Genomic DNA, 21,143 nt, shown 5'->3' with positions numbered 1-21,143 from the left:
AAAAAAAAAAAAAAAAGAGAGAGAGAGAGAGACAGAGACAGAGACAGAGAGAAAGAGAGAGAGAGATGCATACACACCTGACCTGTCCTCATAGCCCAGGTGTGTTGAATCCTCCCGGACCCTCCCTCACTTTGTTGAATCTATAATCAGGACATCGGGAGTCCATAGGATTATAGAATCTCATTCATAAAATGAAAAATATTGCCACGAGATGTCTGTTACAGCATTGGGATTTGGGGATATTACAGAATTCTAAATTTCCCGTTTCTGGGTACTAAGATTCTGCAGTAAGTTCACTTTAAACATCAGTGTAAAAATGGGCCTTGTGTACTTTAAAAACCTTTTTTTTTTTTTTAACATTTACTTATTTTGTGTGTGTGTGTGTGTGTGTCTGTGCGCACAAGTGTACCTGTACTTCCAAGCACATACCGGCACATAGACACTCACAGTTTAAAAAAATAATTATACAGCTGGGCAGGTAGCACACACCTTTAGCCCCAGCACTCGGCGGCGGGGAGAGGCAGGCTGGTCTGAGTCTGAGGCCAGCTTGGTTTAAAGTTCTAGGTCAGCCAGCCGACTTAATACAGCATTGTTGTCTTGCCAGCAACACACCAATACTATTAGTAGTGCTAATGAAGTTAAGATAAAAATGGCCGCAAAGTTTCATGAAGTCCCACCTCCAGCAGTTCCACATTTGTGTCCAGTGTTTGTGTCAAGGGGAGGACAGTTCAGCTACTGTTAGCTCAAAAGGCTATGCTTTCCAGGATTTTAACACAGGGGACGCAGGAGTGGGGGACGGTGGGGGTGGGGGAACACCTAGCATTGACTGATGTTTCTAAACACTCCCACGCATAGTGGAAAGGCCAGTGAGCTTGCATGCTTGTCGCGGGATGAATACTGTGCGGACCTTCACCACTCAGACGGGAGCAGAGTTAGAGTACCATGCCACCCTCCTACCGCCCAGACAGGAAGTGCTGCTGCCCAGCAGCCTCCAGCCTCCACCGCGGACTTACCACTTCTCCTCTTCTACTTGCACTCCCACGGACTGGAACTTACTGGACGTCTTACTCTCTGCCATTTTCTCCGGCTCTTCCGCATCGTCCACCTGAAGAAACCATCAAGGAAAGAGTTGTTTCCACTGTCTCACGGGAGAAGCAGACAGGCTTTCACCTCTGGGATATGATGGGACTGTTTGGTGACTTACAGCCTCTTTGATCCACATTTGTGCATCTGATAGCAGCGATGACTACATTCTTAGCGTGCTCTTGGATTCTGCTAATATTTCCTAGGATTTTTTTTTTTTTTTTTTTTTGGTTTTTCAAGACAGGGTCCTGGAACTCACTTTGTAGACCAGGCTGGCCTTGAACTCAGAAATTCACCTGACTCTGCTTCCCGAGTGCTGGGATTAAAGGCGTGTGCCACCACGCCCGGCTCCTAGGAAAAATTTTTAATGTGTATGTGTGTTTACCCAAGTGTATATATGTGCGCACCACATGCGTGCAAGTACCTGGGGAGGCCAGAGGAGGGCAACAGATCTCCTGCAGCGGGAGTTCCAGGCAGTTGTGAGCCATTATGCTGGGTGCTGAACCTTGGTCCTCTGCCAAAGCAGAAGTTAAGTGCCCTTAACCACCGAGACATCTCTCTAGCCCCTGACTCGGCTGGCTTTAATAAAACGCAGTTTTATTTACTTCCAAGGCTGACAACTGTCTGTGATTCCTCCACAGATGTATAAGCACAGTCGTTCCTCGGTCTCCACACGAACTGGTTCTAGGATCACCATAGATACCCACATTCGGAGTGCTCAGACGCTTACATGAGATGGCGTTGTGCCTACCTATTACTACATCCGTTCTCCCTTGAACACGACCGCCTCTAGAGCATTTCCACTTAATAGTATTTATACGATATGCAGAGTTCAACACAGACACACTTTTCTTTTTTGGTTTTAGTTTGGCATTTTTTTGAGACAGGATGTCACCATGTAGCCTTGGGTGTCCTGGAACTTGTTCTGTAGACTAGGCTCAAACTCAGAGACGCGCCTGGCTGTGCCACCTGAGGGCTGAGATTAAAGGCATATAGCAACACACCCAGTCAGATGCACTTTTCTAAAGATTCATACTTCTTTATTTTTTTATTTTTTTGGTTTTTTGAGACAGGGTTTCTCTGTGTAACCCTGGGTGTCCTGGGACTCACTCTGTAGACCAGGCTGGCCTTGAACTCAGAAATCCACCTGCCTCTGCCTCTGCCTCCCAAGTGCTGAGATTAAAGGCATGTACCAATACTGCCTGGCTCATACTTATTTATGTGATTCTGTGTGCATATGCCACATGTATGGGGCTACTTGTGGAAGCCAGAAGATTACCATCCACTGCAGCTTGTGTAACAGACAGCTGTGAGTGCTGGGAACCAAACTCAGTTCCTCTGGAAGATGAACAACTTCTGTTAACTGAGCTACCTCTCCTATACCAGAGACATTTAAAAAATAATTTTGGAGCCGGGTGTGGTGGCACACGCCTTTAACCCCAGCACTCAGGAGGCAGAGGCAGGTGGATTTCTGAGTTTGAGGCCAGCCTGGTCTACAGAGTGAGTACCAGGACAGCCAGGGCTATACAGAGAAACCCTGTCTCGAAAAAAACCTAATTAATAATAATAATAGTTTTGGAGCTGTGATTGATTGAGTCTGTATATACAAAAACATATTGATGGGTAACTGTATGTAATTTCTTATGAGTGTATTCTATTAGGGAGAATGCCACAAACAAACGTGCTCTTGGAAGTTCTAAATTATCAGTGAAGATGCAAGAGGGGAATGGAGATATACCTCAGTTTTTAGGTGGCTTGCCTAGCACTCGAGTAGCCCCGGGCTGGATCATCAGCACCACAGAAACCCAGTGTGGTGGTGCACCCCTGTAATCCCAGCCCTCAGGAACCAGAGGCAGGTGGATCTTTGTGAGTTCAAGGCTAGCCTGGTCTACAGAAGTTCCAGGACAGTCAGGGGATACACAGAGAAACCAACCCTGACTAAAAAAAGAAAGAGAGAGAGAAAAAAAGGGGGGGGGGCTGCTGAGGTGGTTCTACCAATAAAAGCCCTTGCTCCCAAGCATGGGGGTTCAATCCCTAGAATCCACATGCTGGAAAGAGAGAACCAACTCCTATAGTTTGTCCTCTGACTTGAATAAGCAAGCCATAGCATAAATAAGCCCACATGCACACACACAGACACACACACACACACACACACACACACACACACATGCAAAATAGAGACTATTGTAAGGTACATGCTAACACCAGGGCAAAAATAAGGATTAAGTTAAATATATATTTGTTAGAATATTCACAACCATGTGTAGAAATATTGAGTTCTCAAAAAAAGAAAACTAAATTGACTATTGATTGTAACTGGTCAGGGAGTGTTATTATAGTCTATAAGTTTTGGGGGATAGATAGCTCTGAGGTTAGGAGCATTCACTGCTCTTGCTGAGTATAAAGTACAGTTCCCAGTACATGGTGGCTCACAACTGCCTTAACTCCAGTTCCAAGGCATCTAACACACTCTTCTGCAGGCTCCTACATCAACATGGTACCCAGATATGCATTCAGGTACAGTCACATATACACGCACAAAGAATATGTAAATAAAACCTAAACGATGTTTTGATAATCATTTGTTAATGATAAAGATGCATTAGCTATTGAAAAATGACACAAAATAAAGACATTTGAAAAAGAATGAAGTCAATGTTGAGGAAACAAAGCAAGGTACCATGGCGCTAACTCAGTGTCCGATAGAAAGGCAGATATTGTAATCACCATGGCGAAGGTGTGTAACCTAAACTTTCCCACCTTGGCGACATGCATGGTTGAGCGGCACAGAGCCCATTCAGGTTTGCTGTGCAGCTACCACAAACAGCCTTGGCAGAATTGACCAGAATCCCAAAGAGAGACCAGTGTCCTGTGTCCGCTAAACAATAACGCTCACAGGAATCCTGACTGCCTAGATCTGTGGCACGGGGCGGGGAGGGGTGCCTGCCACAGAGCTCCTGTGCCGCAGAGGATAACATTCAGGAGTTGTTTGACTCCTCTTTTTCTTTTTTTTTTTTTTTTTAGATTTATTTATTTATTATATGTAAGTACACTGTAGCTGTCTTCAGACACTCCAGAAGAGGGCATCAGATCTTGTTATAGATGGTTGTGAGCCACCATGTGGTTGCTGGGATTTGAACTCGGGACCTTCGGAAGAGCAGTCGGGTGCTCTTACCCGCTGAGCCATCTCACCAGCCCTGTTTGACTCCTCTTACACTGGGTTTTGGACACAAACTCAGTTGATCAGGCTGTACAGCTTTACCCGCTGAGCCATCTTACGGGCCTGGAATTTAGAGCTTTAAAAAAAATGCTATTCTTGGGTGAGCAAAATGACTCATTGAGAAAAGGCATCCCATCAAGTCTATCAAGCTGAATTCAGTCCTGGGCTCACCTAGTAAAGGAGAGAATACCTTCCTGAGAGTACCTTTCTGACAAGTTGTTGCAACGCACAAGCTCCTCCCACTTCTGTGCCACAAGCTCCTCCTACACCTCGTGCGCGTGCGCTAAATTAAAAATGAAAAATCCTTATTCTGTTGTAGTGTTCCTGATTTAAAAAAAAAAAAAAAACTCATCATTTGATAGGGGAAAGCAAGGAGGATCAGATCCTCTAAGGATAAGAGGGAAATTTAGCTTCTAGTGAGAACGGAGAGATTCAGACCGGGGGCTGACTCGAGCTCTTGGTTCCCAAGGTGGCATCTATGCCCGAGGTCTTTGGGAGAACTGACCACGTGTGCACCTGGAGGCTACAGGAGGGTCTCCGACCTCCCTCTATGAGGGAAAGGTTGTCCTTTAAAAGTGAACTTTTCAGAATAGACTGAAAATACAACTGAAGAGTAAAAAATGTGCTTGGCTTGCAGATGTGCCAAGAGCTGGTTTAGTGCGTCTAGGATTCATGGTCTGCCATGTGGAGAAACGACTGTCCAACAGGCACCCGCAGAAGGCACCACAGACTTGAATGAGTCTCCTCTCATGGAAGGAAATCTGTGTAAGGCCACCCGGGCAGGTCGGGAAGCAAAGGAAGAGTTGGTGGGATGTCTCAGTGGGTGACGGAACCTACTGAAAAAAGCCCGATGACCCAAGTTTGATCTCCAGGACCCACATGTTAGAAGAAGAGAATCAAGTCTTGAAAAAGTGTTCCTATGGCCTCTTTATGTGTGTTACTGCAAGTGTGTGTGTATGTGTGTGTGTGCACAGGCACACATGCAACATACAGAATGTGATTTTTTTTAAAAAGCCAAAGCAAGGTCAGTTAGGCGTTATTTTAGAAAATTTACAACATCATAAAAATATTTCCAAAATATTTCCCTCTGTGGAGCATGAATTGTGGGGAGGAAGGGTAATCTGAGAATCCTTCGAGCTGGCCACCATATTGTCATGAAACGCATGGTTAAATAGCCAACAATGACCCCAGGACTGATCACATTCCTTTCTCGTGCTGCCGGGTTATAGCTGTTGCTTCCTACATGAACGGTCACTTCTCTCGGGCCTCCCACATCTGTGCATGAGGAAGGACGTTTCGTTCCCATAGGGGACTTCAACAGGATTAGGCTAGGCGTCAGGCAACCTGACTATGACCCCCAGCAATTCTCACACATCAATGACTGATGCCTGAGGAGACCAGCAGGGAGCACTGGACCCCTAGGAACTGGAATTATAGGGGGTTGTGAGTCACCATGTGCGTGGTGAGAACCAATCCAGGTCCTCTGCAAGAGCAGCAACTGCGTTTAGCCACCGCCAAAACTCCTGACTTCTGAGAATCAAAATGCACACAATACACTTAAGGGTACTTTGATATACATACAAAGTAATGGCAGATGTAATGTTGTTGTTGTTGTTGTTATTATTATTATTATTATTATTATTTTGGTATTTTGATTCATTTTAAGAAAGGCATATGTAGTCCAGACTGTCCTAAGATGGCTTTGAACTCTCAACCCTCCTTTATTTGTTTTGACAGAACCTTGCTTTGTTACTCAGGCTGCCTCCCAGCATAGGCAAAAAGCTCTGTGAGTCCAAAGCCAGCCTGAGGGGTCTTTCTCTGCCACTACAACTGCCACTACAGCTCTGCCTCAATTTGCAACTTTCATTGCCTCAAGCTTTTGAGTGCTGAGATCATAGGCATGTGCCACCCGCCCCAGTCATACCTTCTGTTAATAATTTGAACATCACCTCCTAAAATAGCTCTCTCATCCCCAATGGCAAAATGACTTCCTGGAAACACACACACACACACACTGGAAGAAGCACACTTCCCAGTGGGTTCTATTTCAAGGTACAGGAAACAGTTACCTGTATCCCAATAGAGAGGCATCGATTTTTCTTAAAGTCTTTCTTCCTATCCTCGGTGGTGACAGTGGCTATGGTGGTGGTGGCGGTGACAGCAGCGGCATTGCTGCCCATATGTTGACTTGCCGGGCCGTGGATCTGGGCGTTTGCAGCCTCGATGGCAGCCGTGAGAGCCTTCATACTGTCCAGACTTTCGGTGGAGTTGCTGAGGCCAGATTGGCTGATCATGTCTCCGCGCTGGCCTTGCCCGTCCATGTAGGCATCCTGCGCAGACTCTGTGCTACTCTGGGCTGTGATAGAAATGAAAGGTTTCGTGGTAGTTCTGGGTGGGACTGGAGGTGGTGTCTTCTTATATGTTGTAATGCAAGATGACACTGGAAGACAGCGAAAGCAAAGACTGTGATTTCTGCGTACCGTCAGGGACAGCCATTGGGAGATCGGGGCACACAAAACACTCTGACATTGAACATGACAATGAGGCCATGGGGGGTGGTGGTGGTGGTGTCATAGCTGTACCACCTATGGGGTAAACACACCCACAGCAGTGAGGGGGAGAGATTGGAGGACACCCAGCTCCGAAACGGAAGCTATAAGTCATTGTGAACTAGATATGACCTGCAGAAACTGTCTTGGGTAACAAGGGAGGACCTGAGGAGCTTTGCCTTCCTGGAAGAGCAGTTAATACAGCCAAACAAGGCAGCTTGTTGGGGAATGGTTTGGGTGGTTGTGAGCATGTGCGGTCTGAGAGCATCCTGATATGCTTGGGCCATGTCAGCCTCCGTAGCTTCTACACTTAGTCCCTCCCTGGCTCTCAATACCTCTATTGCATCCTCTATGGTGTCTGTCAGCATCTCAAGACCTCTCTTTTCATTCTCTATGGTTTCTGTTTCCTACCTATTTGCCCTTCCTTCTCTGCGCCCCCCCCAGCCCCCTATTTTATTTTTTGTATAGGTGAACACAGTATAAACTTTTTTTTTTTTAAGATTTATTTATTTACTATATGTAAGTACACTCTAGTTGTCTTTAGACACTCCAGAAGAAGGCATCAGCTCTTGTTATAGATGGTTGTGAGCCACTGTGTGGTTGCTGGGATTTGAACTCNGGACCTTCGGAAGAACTGTCGGGTGCTCTTACCCACTGAGCCATCTCACCAGCCCCAGTATAAACTTTTATTCACACACTTTGTGGAGCACAACCACTCACTAAGAGGATGCCCAACCCCCACACAAACTACACACTCATTTATAGATCGCCTCTGAGCATGTTTGGTCTCTATTATGCCACCCCTTGAAGGGCCACCCTAAGCCTTCCTTAAAGACACATCACCAAGGCAAATGTCTGAATGCATCCCCCACCCCACCCCCCGAGGGAGGGTGCCATTCGTTCAGGTCCTTTCCAAAGCACCAACCCCTCTATGCACATCTGGTCTCAGTTTTCAGCAACTGGAAAAACTGTAGCCGCTTCCCAGCTGCCCATATAGGGAGCATGATTCGGAAGACAGAAGATAAAAAGCAGAGGAGCAGACCTTCTGCCTGTGAAGAGCAAGCCCAGGGCAGTGGTCTGAAATTGGTTCCCACCAATTCTGCCCTCTCTTTCCATACCTTCTCCAGGCACACACGGCGGGTACCCTGTGGTTGCAAGCAAACCCACACACAACTCCAACCTGGGTCGTAGATGCCACTTGGACCACCTCACTTAATAATGCACTCACTTCCGTTTCGCCTGTGTTTCTTTAAAGGTCACCAAGGAAATATCTTATGACGAAGCATAAACAAGAGGGCCCTATTCTGCTGCCCTGTCCTCTGCTGCCTTGTGATTTAGAGTAATTCCCACGACCATAAAAGAATAACAGCAACGTTGGCATTGTTCTTTCTACAGATTCCCAGAGAATCAAAGGAAGAAATCCCTCCCGCATTGTCGTGTTACAATATGGGCTGGAGAGATGGCTTAGCGGTTAAGAGCTCCAACTGCTCTTCCGAAGGTCCTGAGTTCAATTCCCAGCAACCACATGTCAGTGCTCTTAACCTCTGAGCCATCTCTCCAGCCCAGTTGTCTACTTTCTAAATGAAAGACAGTGCTGGTGTGGCAAGCCTCAGGGAACTCCGGGGTGGGGGTGGAGTGGTGGTGGTGGGTGGGCCAGGAGAAGGCCTTCTGGAAGATCAGGTAGACCCTGCCCACTTTGGTCATCCATCCTCTGTCAGCTCCTAAGCACAGATGTTAGGTGGTCAGTGAACGCACAGGCAAGCCGGGGCAGGGACCACCTTCTTGTTGGTTTCTTTGTCCCCACTTAAGATTTGTTTTAAATTATGTGAAGAAGTGTGTGCTTGAGCTGGTTTGTGCAGGATTCTGAGGGGGACTTTTATTGGTGTTGTTTCTGTGGTATTAGATCTTTGAACCCAGGACCACAAGCTTGCTAACCTACAGTTTTGCCCCCTGAATCCCAGGCTGCTACCAGACGGAACTTGTATAAAAGCAGTTATTAATCAAGCCCAGACTTGTTCACTCTAAAAACCACTTGGTGGAGAGAAAGAACCAAATCTTACAAGTGATACCCTGATCTTCGCGTGCACACCAGAGCGTGCATATGAGATCACAGAAGTGCATACAAAACAAATGAGAGAAATTAAACGAACAAAACCAGCATGAGTCTGAGAGACGGCTCAATCGTAAACACACCAGAGACCCACATGGCGGAAGGTGACAACCGACTCTCAAAAGTCGTCCTCTGGCTTCCACATGCACATCGTGGCATGCATATGCCCATACAAATGCAAAATAAACAAATGCAATTTTAATTAACAACAGCAACAACAAAAACATCAGGCTTTGTGGTTAATCCTGACACTAGAGTGGCAGGCAGATTTCTGTGAGCTTGATGCCATCCTAGTCTACATTGATTTTGTGTGTGGTGTGTGTGTGTAATATTATAAATAAAACAAATCTGTAAGGTGTGCAGTCACACATTGTTCATACACAGAAGGACATTATTCTGCAATGACGACTCATTTCCTGGGAACGTGCACAAGCACAGGTCAATTTTTTCCTTTCTTTTAAAAGATTTATTTAAATTTTTGCATTTGATTTTTGCCCACCCCCACCCCCACCCCCGCGTATGTCTGTCCACCACACACATGCCTGCTGCCTGTGGAGATCAAAAAAAAAAAAAAAATAAATTGCACTAGATCCTGTGCAGCTGCTGTCGGGATGGTCGGAAGCCATCCCGTGGGTGCTGGGAATGGAACACAGGTCCTCTGCAAGTGCTCTGGACCTCTGAGCCATCTCTCCAGCTGGCGGATCTCTGTGAGTTTGAGGCCAGCCTGGTCTACAGACCAAGTTCCAGCACAGTCAGGGCTATGTAGAATTCTTGTTGCAGTCTCATAAAGGTCTGCTTTTAATCCTCAGGAGGACTACCAAACAAACAAAACATTTTTAAAAGAGAAAATACCTAAGTATATATAAGTTCTAAAAAAATTAACAAAACGTTGCCGAAACTCTGCCCAACCGAGTCCACATGGAAAAGTTACTGCCCTATTTCAAAAATATTTACAGCTTCCCCCTTTCCAGGCCACCCAGAGAGATGCTGGTGGTTTGTGGGGAGAGGCAAGGACCAGGCATACTCGCTTGCCAGCCCACCTCTGGGAGATACAGTGCACCCCACAGTAGTTAGCATGCATTCCGGCTCCAGGGAGGTGCGTGCGTGAGAATGACTTCCACTCAAGGCATCCTCCACGGAGAACACTTTTCCCGGTCACTGAATGGAAAAAAAAAAAAAAGCAAAAGCGGCTCTGAGCGAGCCAAGGAGGGAGGGGCTGGCAATAACTCTTGCAGGCATCCACGCCCTCGCCAGTTGGTGGTTACTGGGATCCCAGACACTTCCTAATGCCAGACAAATGCCCCAAGCCTCGGCATGTCTGGTTTGAAGATCTATTCAACTGATAGCCCCCGCTTTTTCCGAGGGAGAGCCCCATTGCCCGGGCTAATCAAACAAAACATTGTTCTCAGAAGGCAGGAAGAAAGGAAAGGCTCGTCTCTTGGCTGCGATGTTTGGGATTCATATCTCTTTATAAAAATATAGTACATATATATTCCCAACTAAAAGGTTGCTACAAAATTTGGGATTCCGGAGGCGTGGCTGGTTTGCACAGAGCGTGCACTGTATAGAAATCCCGGGAGGGGAGGAATCTGAAAGTTAAGAGCCATTAAAAGGAAGGGGGGTGGGGTGGGGTGGGGGAAGCCCCAGGCACTTGATGCCTGTAAATGATGTAAGACGCAGCCACTCCTCTATTAGACCTGCAACCAAACTAGACTCAGATCCGTCGCAGCTGCTCTCCAAATGTCAGCATCAGTGCTGGGCAAAGCTTGAAACCCACCAGGCTTCAGGAGAGCCGTTCTCACCCACATTTTTCCCCCGAGCACTCTTAGGAACCTGGCAACAGGTAACGTGGCAACCTTTGACTTCTAAAAGGCGAGTGGGATAATTTCAGGGAACAAACGGATTGTTTTCGAGCCAGCTGCATCTCTCCTAACTGCCCCCGCACCCAACCTCCTCCCTCCCAATACAAAGTCTGGGAAAACAAACTTAAGTGCTGCAGGCTGTCCTGCTCTCCCGCGCTCCCTGGTGGCCAACATCGGAACAACACGACGCACGTGTTGTGCTCGGAACTCCGAGGCAGTTCCTGCTGGTAAGTTTTGTGGAAGTGTGCGGACCTGTCTCTGGCGAGGAGATGGAATCCATTCAAAATGTCCTCATTTTTGTTGTTGTTTTCGAGATATGGTTTCTCTATTTATCCTCGGCTGTCCTGGAACTCACTTTACATATCAAAGCAGACCTGGCTTATAATTAGGAGGTCTACCTGCTTCTGTCTCCTGAGTGCTGAGATTAAATGTAAGGGCCAGCAGACCTAGCTGCGGAGAGTCTTCATTTTTATTTAAGCACATGGACAATTATCCACTGAATGAAACCTCTGGACTCTGACCCCCCACCCCCACCCCCACCCCCAATCAGTGAGGGAAAATACTGGGAACAGGGTCTGGTAAACATTGCAGGCGGCTCAGGTCTCTGCTTTCTTCCTTTTGAGGCCGATGTGGGAAGGTCAGGGTTCAAGACCAGCCTCGACTCCTTACTCAGGCTTTGTCTTGAAAAAGCATCCACAAAATGTGATTCCTGCTGTCGTTACTCCCATTCTCCCTGTTTGTCTCAATGTATCTTCCACATACAGACACCTTTTGGGTTTGAAGCTTTCTCAATCAGCCCCGCTGGGTTCCTGTGTGTAAGGATTACTGAAGATTTCCACACTGCCAGGCCAGCTTCCCAGACTGCAGCTACACCCAGGAAAATGCCAGCGGCTGTGTTTTTAGGCTGTCTGATCCTCTTAGACACTGCCCCACCCCCTTCCAATGTTGGGCAGGAAGGGAGGCCCAGTCCTGAGTTGCTGTTAGCCCACAGGACCTGGCACTCCAGATCTGCATCTGGAAATGGTACGCGGAAGCTGAGAGGTTCAGATCAAAGTAACTGGTCTTCTCGGAAACTTTCATTAATTAACTAAATTAGAGGACACTGAAGAATGCTGGAGGTGTCTCTTCAGAAGGCTCGGGGTCCAGGGGTTAAGGTCTGAGCCCTGTAGTACAGACAATCAAATGATACTACCAGCCCAAAAGAGCCCATGCCTGAAACCATGAGACAAGAGAGTTGTTTTTGCCCATATCACATAAGGGTAAAGGTTAAAGGTTAAAGCCTGGGGGTCTGAGTAAGCTCGGTAGGGCCGCTGGCCTGTGTGAACCACAGCCTTTCTAGAGCCAGGGAACCCTGTGTTGAAATCGGGACATTTCAGTCTTCAGGGTTACTAATTTCCCAGGCAGCGGGTGTTGTTCCCAGATGGGAATGTGATCTCGTTAGCACTTCATCTCCCGGGCTTTGCCAACAGGTGCTATTGAGTCAACTGGGCACACAGACGACCGTCCTGGCACATTCATCACCGGGAAGATGTCATTGCCATTTGTTCTCTGACTTTATGGACTGATTTCTACCCCTGACTCAGACACAGTCACTTCCTCTTACAGTTAGGGAAATTTTTTTATTTTTTCTTTTTCAGCATTTGTAATCGCATGTTTTTCAAAATATGTCCCAGTCTGGCCTACAGGTCTTCCTGAGTTGAATGGACTGTTTACAGAAGGGAGAGATTCTGGGCCCAAGGTCAGGGTTACAGAATTATATAAGGTTTCCTGTTTGGGCAGCTGGTCTACCAAGCCCTCAGGGCGGACTGAGTTTTGATAAAAGCCAGCCACCCATTGGGTGTGGTGGCATATACCTGTAGCTCAGGGATATCAGAAGTTCAAGTGTTTGGTTTTGAACCCCTGGACAAGCAACCGAGAGGTGTATACTTTACATATCAAAGCAGACCTGGCCCTCCAGGTTCTCCCAGCATCCCTCAGTCCCTACCTGGCATAACCTACTCCCATCCTTGAATTTTGCAGTCCAGGGCTGCCTTGCCATTCCCTTAGAGACTCCTTCCTATATAATCTAGACGTTTTTGGTCTTTCTCTCTCTTTCTTCTCCTTTTCCCTCGTTGTATGAGCACCCTCTGTCTCCTCCCCATATCCCCCCACCTCCAGAGCAGCTTCCCAAGAAACCTGCCTTTAATCGAACCTGATGTCTTGAATTGACTCATTTCTGAACACGCACAGACTCTTCTTTGCTATTCTCCATGTACAGCATAACAACTATTTGCTTGGTGTATGTCCACATAATTTCTAGCATGCGGGAGGCTGAGGGAGGGGGGGATTGCAAATGGAAAGCCAGCCTGTGCTATAAGTTGAATATTTGTCCCAGAAAACTAACATCTAGCCATGTGGGTTGGTGAACACTTATAAGCCCAGAACTTGGGAGGCAGAGGCAGGAGGATCTCTATGAGTCTGAGGCCTTCACAGTCTATATAGAAAGTTCCAGGCCATCCAGAGTGAGACTTATGGGGTCTACATCAGTATTTGTGTGTGTGTGTGTGGTGTGTGTGTGTGTGTATTTGTCTATATCAGTACTAGAGTTCTTAGTTGGTATTGGGCAGGTCCTGGGCTTGATCTCTAGAACCACAAAAACAAAACAAAACAAAAACAAAAACAGCATTTATAAAGCATTTATAGTTAGAAGTAAATTAAATTTCTCTAAGAAATAATCTCAAAATGGCTTATGGTATATTGCAGGATGTGCACAGGCTATATGCAAATACTATACAAGAGACAGTAGCTGAATATTCTAGTATACTAGTACACAGCACATGAGGGTGTTCTACAATCAATGCTCCAAAGATACCAAAGGACAACTACATAGGCAGTTGCCGCCAGTTCTGTCGGCACTAGTCACGTGCTGGCTAAGTTCAGCTATGCCACAGAGCTAGTATGTCAAACACCAGTGTTGGGATGCTTGGATAGCCGTCCATGCCTGAGACCTGGGATTCTATTCTCAGCAGCAGCAACTTGAGGAATGCATCTCTACTGTCTCCTGTGGTTTATCCAACTAACAGCCTCCTCTGCCTGCCTGGTGGCACACTCAGGTCCCATTAGATTGCTGCCGAGTGGCCCAGGATACCAAAGCTCCCTTATCTGGGACTGCTTTTCCTCCCACTAGTTCTTTCTACTCATCATTACTGGGCTCTTGTCTCCCACAGCCTAGGCTGGCCTAGAACTCACTGTGTACTCGAAGCTGACCTTGAACTCCTCAGACTTACTTTCCCAGTGTTGGGATCACAGATGTGCCACCATGGCGGCCCCTCCTTCGTTGTTTTGTTTTTATATTTGAAATATCTTGCTTACTATTTTATTGACTCATTTGGTAAGATCTCGCATGGCTAAGTCACAGCCTGGGACTTGAGGACCACCTTGAACTTCTGATCTCCCTGCCTTCACTTCCTAAGGGCTGGGGTTACAGGTATGGACCACTAAGCCTTTTTTTATGAAGTACTTGGACTTAAATCATTACTTTTTGCATGCTGGTCAAGTACTCCACAGACTTAGCTGCATCTTCAGCCTGGTTTGAAAAATCTCTGATTTTAGGTTACACTAACGGTTTGGGTTTTATCATGGCATCTTTCCCAGAACCCTTCTCATTTCAACAGAACTAGCTTGTGGAGTCCTGAGTGTTAGGACAAACCCCAAATAGGGACCACAAACGGGTTTAGTAAGCAGATCTCAGCTGCCATTCACTCTTCCTCGGGCTTAGCGCTCTCCGGGATGGGAGGAGAGTATCAAGTGCATGGCATCCCTCTGTGTTGATCAGGAAGTGAGAGGGGCCTGTTCGCAAGTCACATCTACGGGAGCCCGGATCTGCTAAAGTCCTGACTGCCTCAGGTGATGCCTCACACTGTCCCTGTGCCTGGCACTGAGAGCAGCCTGGAGAATGTGGTCGGAAATCTTGTGCCTTGGAAACTGCGATTTGTGGAGAAGCCAGAAAGGAAACCTTTCTTTCTTTCCGGTTAGTTTCAGCAGGGTCCGGTGAAGGGCGGGGCCTGTGGGAGGTGCAATCCTCCCTGGGCTGTAAACTCTTAATTATTCATCTCACTCCTTCTTCCTTCCTCCTTTTTTCAAAGGAGAGGATGCGGGTTAGGATGCGGGGGTTCTTTTTTTTTTTTCTTAAAGATTTATTTATTTACATATATTTATTATATGTAAGTACACTGTAGCTGTCTTCAGACACTCGAGAAGAGGGAGTCAGATCTTGTTATAGATGGTTATGAGACTGGGATTTGAACTCGGGACCTTCAGAAGAACAGTTGGGTGCTCTTACCCACTGAGCCATCTCACCAGCCCCCAGGATGCGGGGTTCTTATGCATACTCGATAGCAAGAGCAGCCCTGAGAAGGACAGACTCTCTTTAACTGCTGCTCATCGACAGCTGAGTGCACAAATCTGAAGAAACTTTCCAGGTGCTCCTCAGGGATCTTTCTGACTACAGGACAACTTAAAGTATCCCTGACGGCTGAACTTGCCCTGCCTCTGTAGCGTACAGCCCTGCCGTAGAGCACACACCTACCGTGTACGGGGATGTATTTCTAGCATGGAAGAAAAAGAGACAGGTGGGGCGCGGATGCTAGTCGTTTGCCAAACTTTCAGTTAAAGGAAACAAAACCCAACAACCTTCCAGTCCCTTTGAAGTCAAGATTAAAATTGGTGTCAAGTTACTCCAACCTCTATTCCCCATTCACTGAGTGTTAATGAACCCAAGGCTGTAGCTGGTCTCTTTGAATTCCAAAAACAACCCTGCAGAGGAGGGTGTAGCCAGAAGATTAAAAGAAAATAAATAAATAAATAAATAAAAGGCCAAGAGAGAGATTGATTTGCCCCAGCTCTCCCAGGATAGAGCTGGCCTGGAAGATGGTCTTCCTACTGAAGCCTACTTATTTTTCAGACATGCCACTCTATCTGCTGTCTGATAGTAGGGGAACACTTGTATTCTTAGCTCTGGAGAGGTAGAGGCAGAGGGATCAGTTGTTAAGGCTAGCCTCAGCTACATTGTGAGTTCAAGGCCAGCCTGGGCTAGATGAGACACTGTCTCAAAACAATAACAATGACAGAATGATTCGCTCCAAGAGAAGGGGGCTGCCAGAGCCCTGGTTGGAAAACTTTGCCAACAACTCCTGGAACTCCCAGTCCTGGGGATTACATACCGCTGACCTACAGTGATTCAGTACTTGATAGTAGCTGTGAAACTGGTGCTGTCAGCATACTGTTAGTAGTTTTTCCCCTCAGGTCTATCTGACAGATCCAAGGTCAGATTTTGAGTGATGGGTTTTCAGAAATGTGGCTGGAGGAGTCATGTCTCAAATCCATATTTCAACTGTTTGTGTGTGTGTGTGTGTGTATATACATATATATATATATATATATATATATATACATATATATACATACATATACTGTATATATACTATATATACATATATATACATACATATACTGTATATATACTATATATACTAAGTATATACAGCATATATATACTATACATTATATATACTATATACTACTATACTACACACACACACACACACACACACACACACACACACACACACGACAAGCGGATTCTTGTCATTTGCCAAAAAATTTCATTTAAATGAAACAAAACCCAACATCCTTCCAGTCCCTTTGAAGTCAAGATTAAAATTGGTATCAAGGGCTGGTGAGATGGCTCAGTGGGTAAGAGCACCCGAATGCTCATCCAAAGGTCCGGAGTTCAAATCCCAGCAACCACATGGTGGCTCAACCATCCGTAACAAGATCTGACGCCCTCTTCTGGAGTGTCTGAAGACAGCTACAGTGTACTTACATGTAATAAATAAATAAATAAAGAAAGAAAGAAAGAAAGATGTCCCATACATTCTATGTTAACTCATATTCTGCTAGGTCTACAAAGTGAGTTCCAGGACATCCAGGGCTACACAGAGAAACCCTGTCTCAAAAAAAAAAAAAAAAAATGGTATCAATTTACTCCAACCTCTATATATATCTCCTGTAATGGTATCACTTTCAGTATTGGACTACCAATAGAGGGTAGAGGGTATACAAGATTTTAATATTTAATTTTGTTTTATTTTGTTTCACTGTGTAGTATGTAGCTCTGGCTGGCCTAGACCTCTGTAGACCAGGCTACTCTTGAAAGAGATCTGCCTGCCTCCGTTTCCTGCGTGCTGGGGTTAAAGGCATGAGCCACCACACCTAGTTTAAAAGTATAGTTGAGGCAGGCCTAGAACTCCTGCCCTTCCCATCTCGGCCTCTTCAGCATACTCAAGTGGTGTGCAGTCAGGTTTGGTAGGCGTTCCTCTGCCCTTGCTCTGGAATAGTTCTGGGTGTCTGTTGGTTCACCAGCACAGGAGACATACTTTGTTACTTTTTACTGGAATCCTACAGGTCCCTGGAGGGTCCTGTCAGGTTAGGAGGATGTCTGCATTCCAAATGGTACTGTATCTGTATGCTGGAACTTCTGAGATAGACATTGTATAATCGATGTTGTGCTATCTGAAGGACTTCTTCCCGTTCCTCACCCACAGGTCAGATATATCTATATCTGTTTCCTCCTGATAGGAGGGTAGGTCCATGGTAGGTTCTGTGGGGGCCGTTTGGCTACAGTTAGTGTACAAATGAACTTTTCATTCTTTGCAAGTCTACACAGATCATCTTTAAGTGCGGGGCTCTGTGCTCTAGTTTAGACTCGGGCGATTCTGAAATAATTATTGGCTGCAGCTTGCATTACAGAATAAACTGAGGTGCTGTAGCGCTTGCCTAGCATCTGGGGAGGCCCACCCCCAGCATTGCCAAACAATCTTTTCAAATTGATGTGTGGGTAGACAGATATGTTAGTGAGCTGCACCGGTGACTGATCAAACACTCGACGTGCTTATGACCCCAAACCGACCCTGCTCCCACTTCCTGGTGTGTATTAGATTCTTGTTTTTAAGATGATCCATAAATATGAAGGGCAATAAAAAAAATCTTTTTTTTTTCTTTCCGATTTCTATTACCGTGGGTCAGATTTTATTAAATAATAACTTTGGGCTGACAGCTATTCGGTGGGTCAATCCCACTTGCTGCAAAGGCTGCTCACCCGAGTTCAGTCCCTGGAACCTCCAGGGCAAGAGAGGCACAGCGCCAGCATTTGGCCTCTAACCTTGGTGTGTGCCCTTTCTCAATTAAAAAAAAAAAAAAAATGACTGTAAAAATTTTTTTTTTTCCAAAAGGCAGCCATGGACACTAAAAACCTCCTGAGCATTGGTGTCGCGCGGTTTGGCGCCTTGATAAAACAGGCTCGAGGCTGACTTTTGCTCATCCCTGAAACTTGCCCAGTCACTGTGGCTTTCGTTCCAAACCGAAATCCCAGGAGAAGGATCTGGAAAGAAGGAAAACCCGAGGCCAGGAGGGCTAGGGCGCAGATGTAAATCAGCTACCAATGAAACCTTAGAGAAGAGAAACCTTTTTGATGGCCGCTGCCCGGAGGTTCAGCCCGTTTGAGTTGCTGATAACCCTGTCAGGCCCTCAGATAAAGCCCCGTCTTGTCACCCAGGGCACCTGGCGGCTGAGTGGCAATAAAACGTAGCCTAATCTCCTAAGGGTGGAGTTAGGCCGAGCTCTGCAGGCAGTAATTAGAGCTCTAGAATTGCGGTCCTCCGCCGAGAAACCGGAAGGGGGAAGGGGAGACGATGGTTTGAGGCAGCTCGAAATTGTGGTTTGTTTCTGTCCTTGGATTTAAAAGGAGAAGCGAGCCAATCAAGGAAAAAGGGGTGGGCAACACAGCTAGGAGCTAGGCTCCCTCGATAGGGGTTAACCAGCTTTCCTAACCGTTAGGTAAAGAGGCTCAGCTGCTGAGGATAATCCCAGAGAGTTTTAAGTAGGAGCCTTTCCTTCTACTAAATAGCCGAGTCATTGCCATGCTAAACCAGGAAGTTAGATACCAGAGCCGGCAGTGACTCATTTGTTGCCCTACGCGCTGGCTGTTGGATAAAAAGTTAGGGAGAGCAAGAAATCGACTTTAAATCCCAGCTCTGTAAGGGAATTCCTCCCGGGAGGGATGAATGCCATCCGCACAAAGGAGCCCCGTTGACATCTCATTTACAATCTCCCCCAGGACACAGACAAGACCGCCTCCATAAACCGGCTCAGAAACACCCATTGTTCAAAATCTCCCATTAGCAACAAGCCGCCGTCACCCCTAGGCTTTGCAAAAGAAAAGATTTGGTAGGAGGAAGCCTGGGACCGGGGAGGCTGTGCACACTTCATGGTTTGTCTATCTTTTAGTTTCCCTAAGAAATGCCTGGAAGAGCCCCAGGCTAGTAATTGTGAACTCTAAATTTCATGTTAGCCCAATGCAGAAACTTCTGTCAACACGAATGATAAATAGACCATGCTCTAACATACATATTCCCCGTCTTGAAAAACCTGATACCGCAGCAGCAAAGCCCAGCTGAGTCTTTAGTAGACATTGTTTGTTCTGAGTAGTCCTCAAATCTGCACCCGTACACAGAGTTCTTGCTCAGCTCCATCATTTGGGTTCTTGTCTTAACAAAGCTTAAAAATTCCTGTAATTATACAATGCTGTTCTTTGGATACACCTTAAATTACACAATACATTTGGGTTTACCAAAAAACATCAAAGAACAAAAAGAGGTGGGATTTTAAAAAACTAGACAAATAAACCAAACCAAACCACTCTATCTTTATACACCTGTCTAGCCCCAAATTCATGACTTTTGAGAACCCACGGTTCAAGCCTGAATTCTGGCCACGATCTTTCTGATCCTCCTCCTGTCTTTTAGCTCATTCTGGATTTGCTCTATGTCCCGTTTGCCCCATTCTGGGTCTCTGGATCTTTCTACTTATTAATTTTTCTCTGGAGGGTCACAGCCACTTCCTACCTCAGGTTTCTACACCTCCAGGTTGTGATTTATTAGTGAGTCATGGGATCAGCCGAGTGAGTCACACAGTTTCACTGTTTAGAAAGTGTTTAAATAGAAATACCAGAGTGCCCTGTGGTTAGGAACGGCATCGTTGCGTGAAGCGTGTTTGTCCAGACCTGCATACAAAGTAGGGGACAGGCCAAATGTTTTTGATTGTCAAAAGTATTTTCTAATTGGGCATCCTGGATGATCAATTTCCCCTGTGTTCAAAGTGCTGTACATACGTGGAGCCACAGCCTGTCACCCTGGCTTACAAATGTCCCCTGAGGAAGGTATCCCGTTTGGGGCTGAGGACCCCTTCCCCTTCCCCATTCTGCTAGCCTTCAGGCCCCAAGATTCCCCCCCCCCACCCCCTTTCCTGACCAATCCTACTCTAGTTTATTCAAGCACTCAAGTTTCCTCAGCGTGCCTTGGGATTCCTACTGCTGGGACTCTTCCCTGTCTTGGTCCAGGTACCAGTGTGGCTGTCACCACCTGCTGGAAGACATCTGCACTGTCCTTCCAAATGGCTCGCCTCTGTGAAGCAGGGGCTCTACCCTTCTGGTCTGACAGGGTAGTCACCCTCATCTGTTATCTTCCCAGATCCTTCTGAAAATTTTTTTAAAAAGATTTATTTATTTTATGTATGTGAACACTTCAGCTGTGTGTAGCAGACACACCAGAAGAGGGCATCAGATCTTATTACAGATGGCTGTGAGCCACCTCGTGGTTGCTGGGAATTGAACTTGGGACCTCTGGAAGAGCAGTTGGTGCCCCTAACTGCTGAGCCATCTCTCCAGCCCCTCCTTCCGAATTTATGTCCGCACGTGGGCATTCCGTTGGCAGATGTGTTGCCTTGTGTGTTGCCTAGGTGACTGGTTCATTCTGGGATCCACCCTCATCCTGGTTTTCCTCCATGGACAGGATGTCTTTATGCCCAAAGTCCCTCTTCTGGTGAACTGGTCAAAGCTGGATGGATCTGATATGCAGATCTGGAGTGACTACTACATGCTAAATGACTTGCCTTCCAAAGCCAAGACATTTGTCAACTGCCATGGACGCAGCAGGAGAGAGGGAAGGTCACCTCAACAGGAGTTGAGTGGTCCAGGAGGCAGTTCCCTGAGAAGCAAACCTTTAGGTAACCCCAGAACGGACGTGGTGAATCCTTCTCCTCTACATTAGCTTGTTCTTTCTCTTGCTCGGCTGTAACCTCCTGACCCCCCGAAGATTGGAAAGATGATTTTTAGCACTCATTTTCTTTTTTTTTTTTTTTTTTTTTTTTTTTTTTTTTTAAAAGATTTATTTATTTATTATATTTAAGTACACTGTAGCTGTCTTCAGACACTCCAGAAG

At 46.3% G+C, this 21,143-nt stretch overlaps 1 protein-coding gene across 15 annotated transcripts in view; it reads right to left on the bottom strand.

The window, feature by feature from the left end:
• The window catches only part of Dlgap1 (DLG associated protein 1), an 809,018-nt gene that overhangs the window by 56,264 nt on the left and 731,611 nt on the right, over window positions 1-21,143 (bottom strand). For 13 of the 15 annotated variants that reach the window (XM_029531372.1, XM_029531368.1, XM_029531375.1 and 10 more), the window contains 2 exons: window positions 6,376-6,746; window positions 1,014-1,105 (listed from right to left, as the gene is read on the bottom strand). In XM_029531372.1, coding sequence (XP_029387232.1) covers window positions 1,014-1,105; window positions 6,376-6,746 — 463 coding nt within the window. The remainder of the gene's footprint in view (window positions 1-1,013; window positions 1,106-6,375; window positions 6,747-21,143) is intronic. The other 2 variants (XM_029531376.1, XM_021217482.1) reach the window with 1 other exon arrangement.

Source organism: Mus pahari, chromosome 18, assembly GCF_900095145.1.
Source record: "Mus pahari chromosome 18, PAHARI_EIJ_v1.1, whole genome shotgun sequence".
Lineage (NCBI taxonomy): Eukaryota > Metazoa > Chordata > Mammalia > Rodentia > Muridae > Mus > Mus pahari.
Note: the sequence above shows the minus strand (reverse complement) of the source record. Positions and strands in the feature narration are given on the sequence as shown.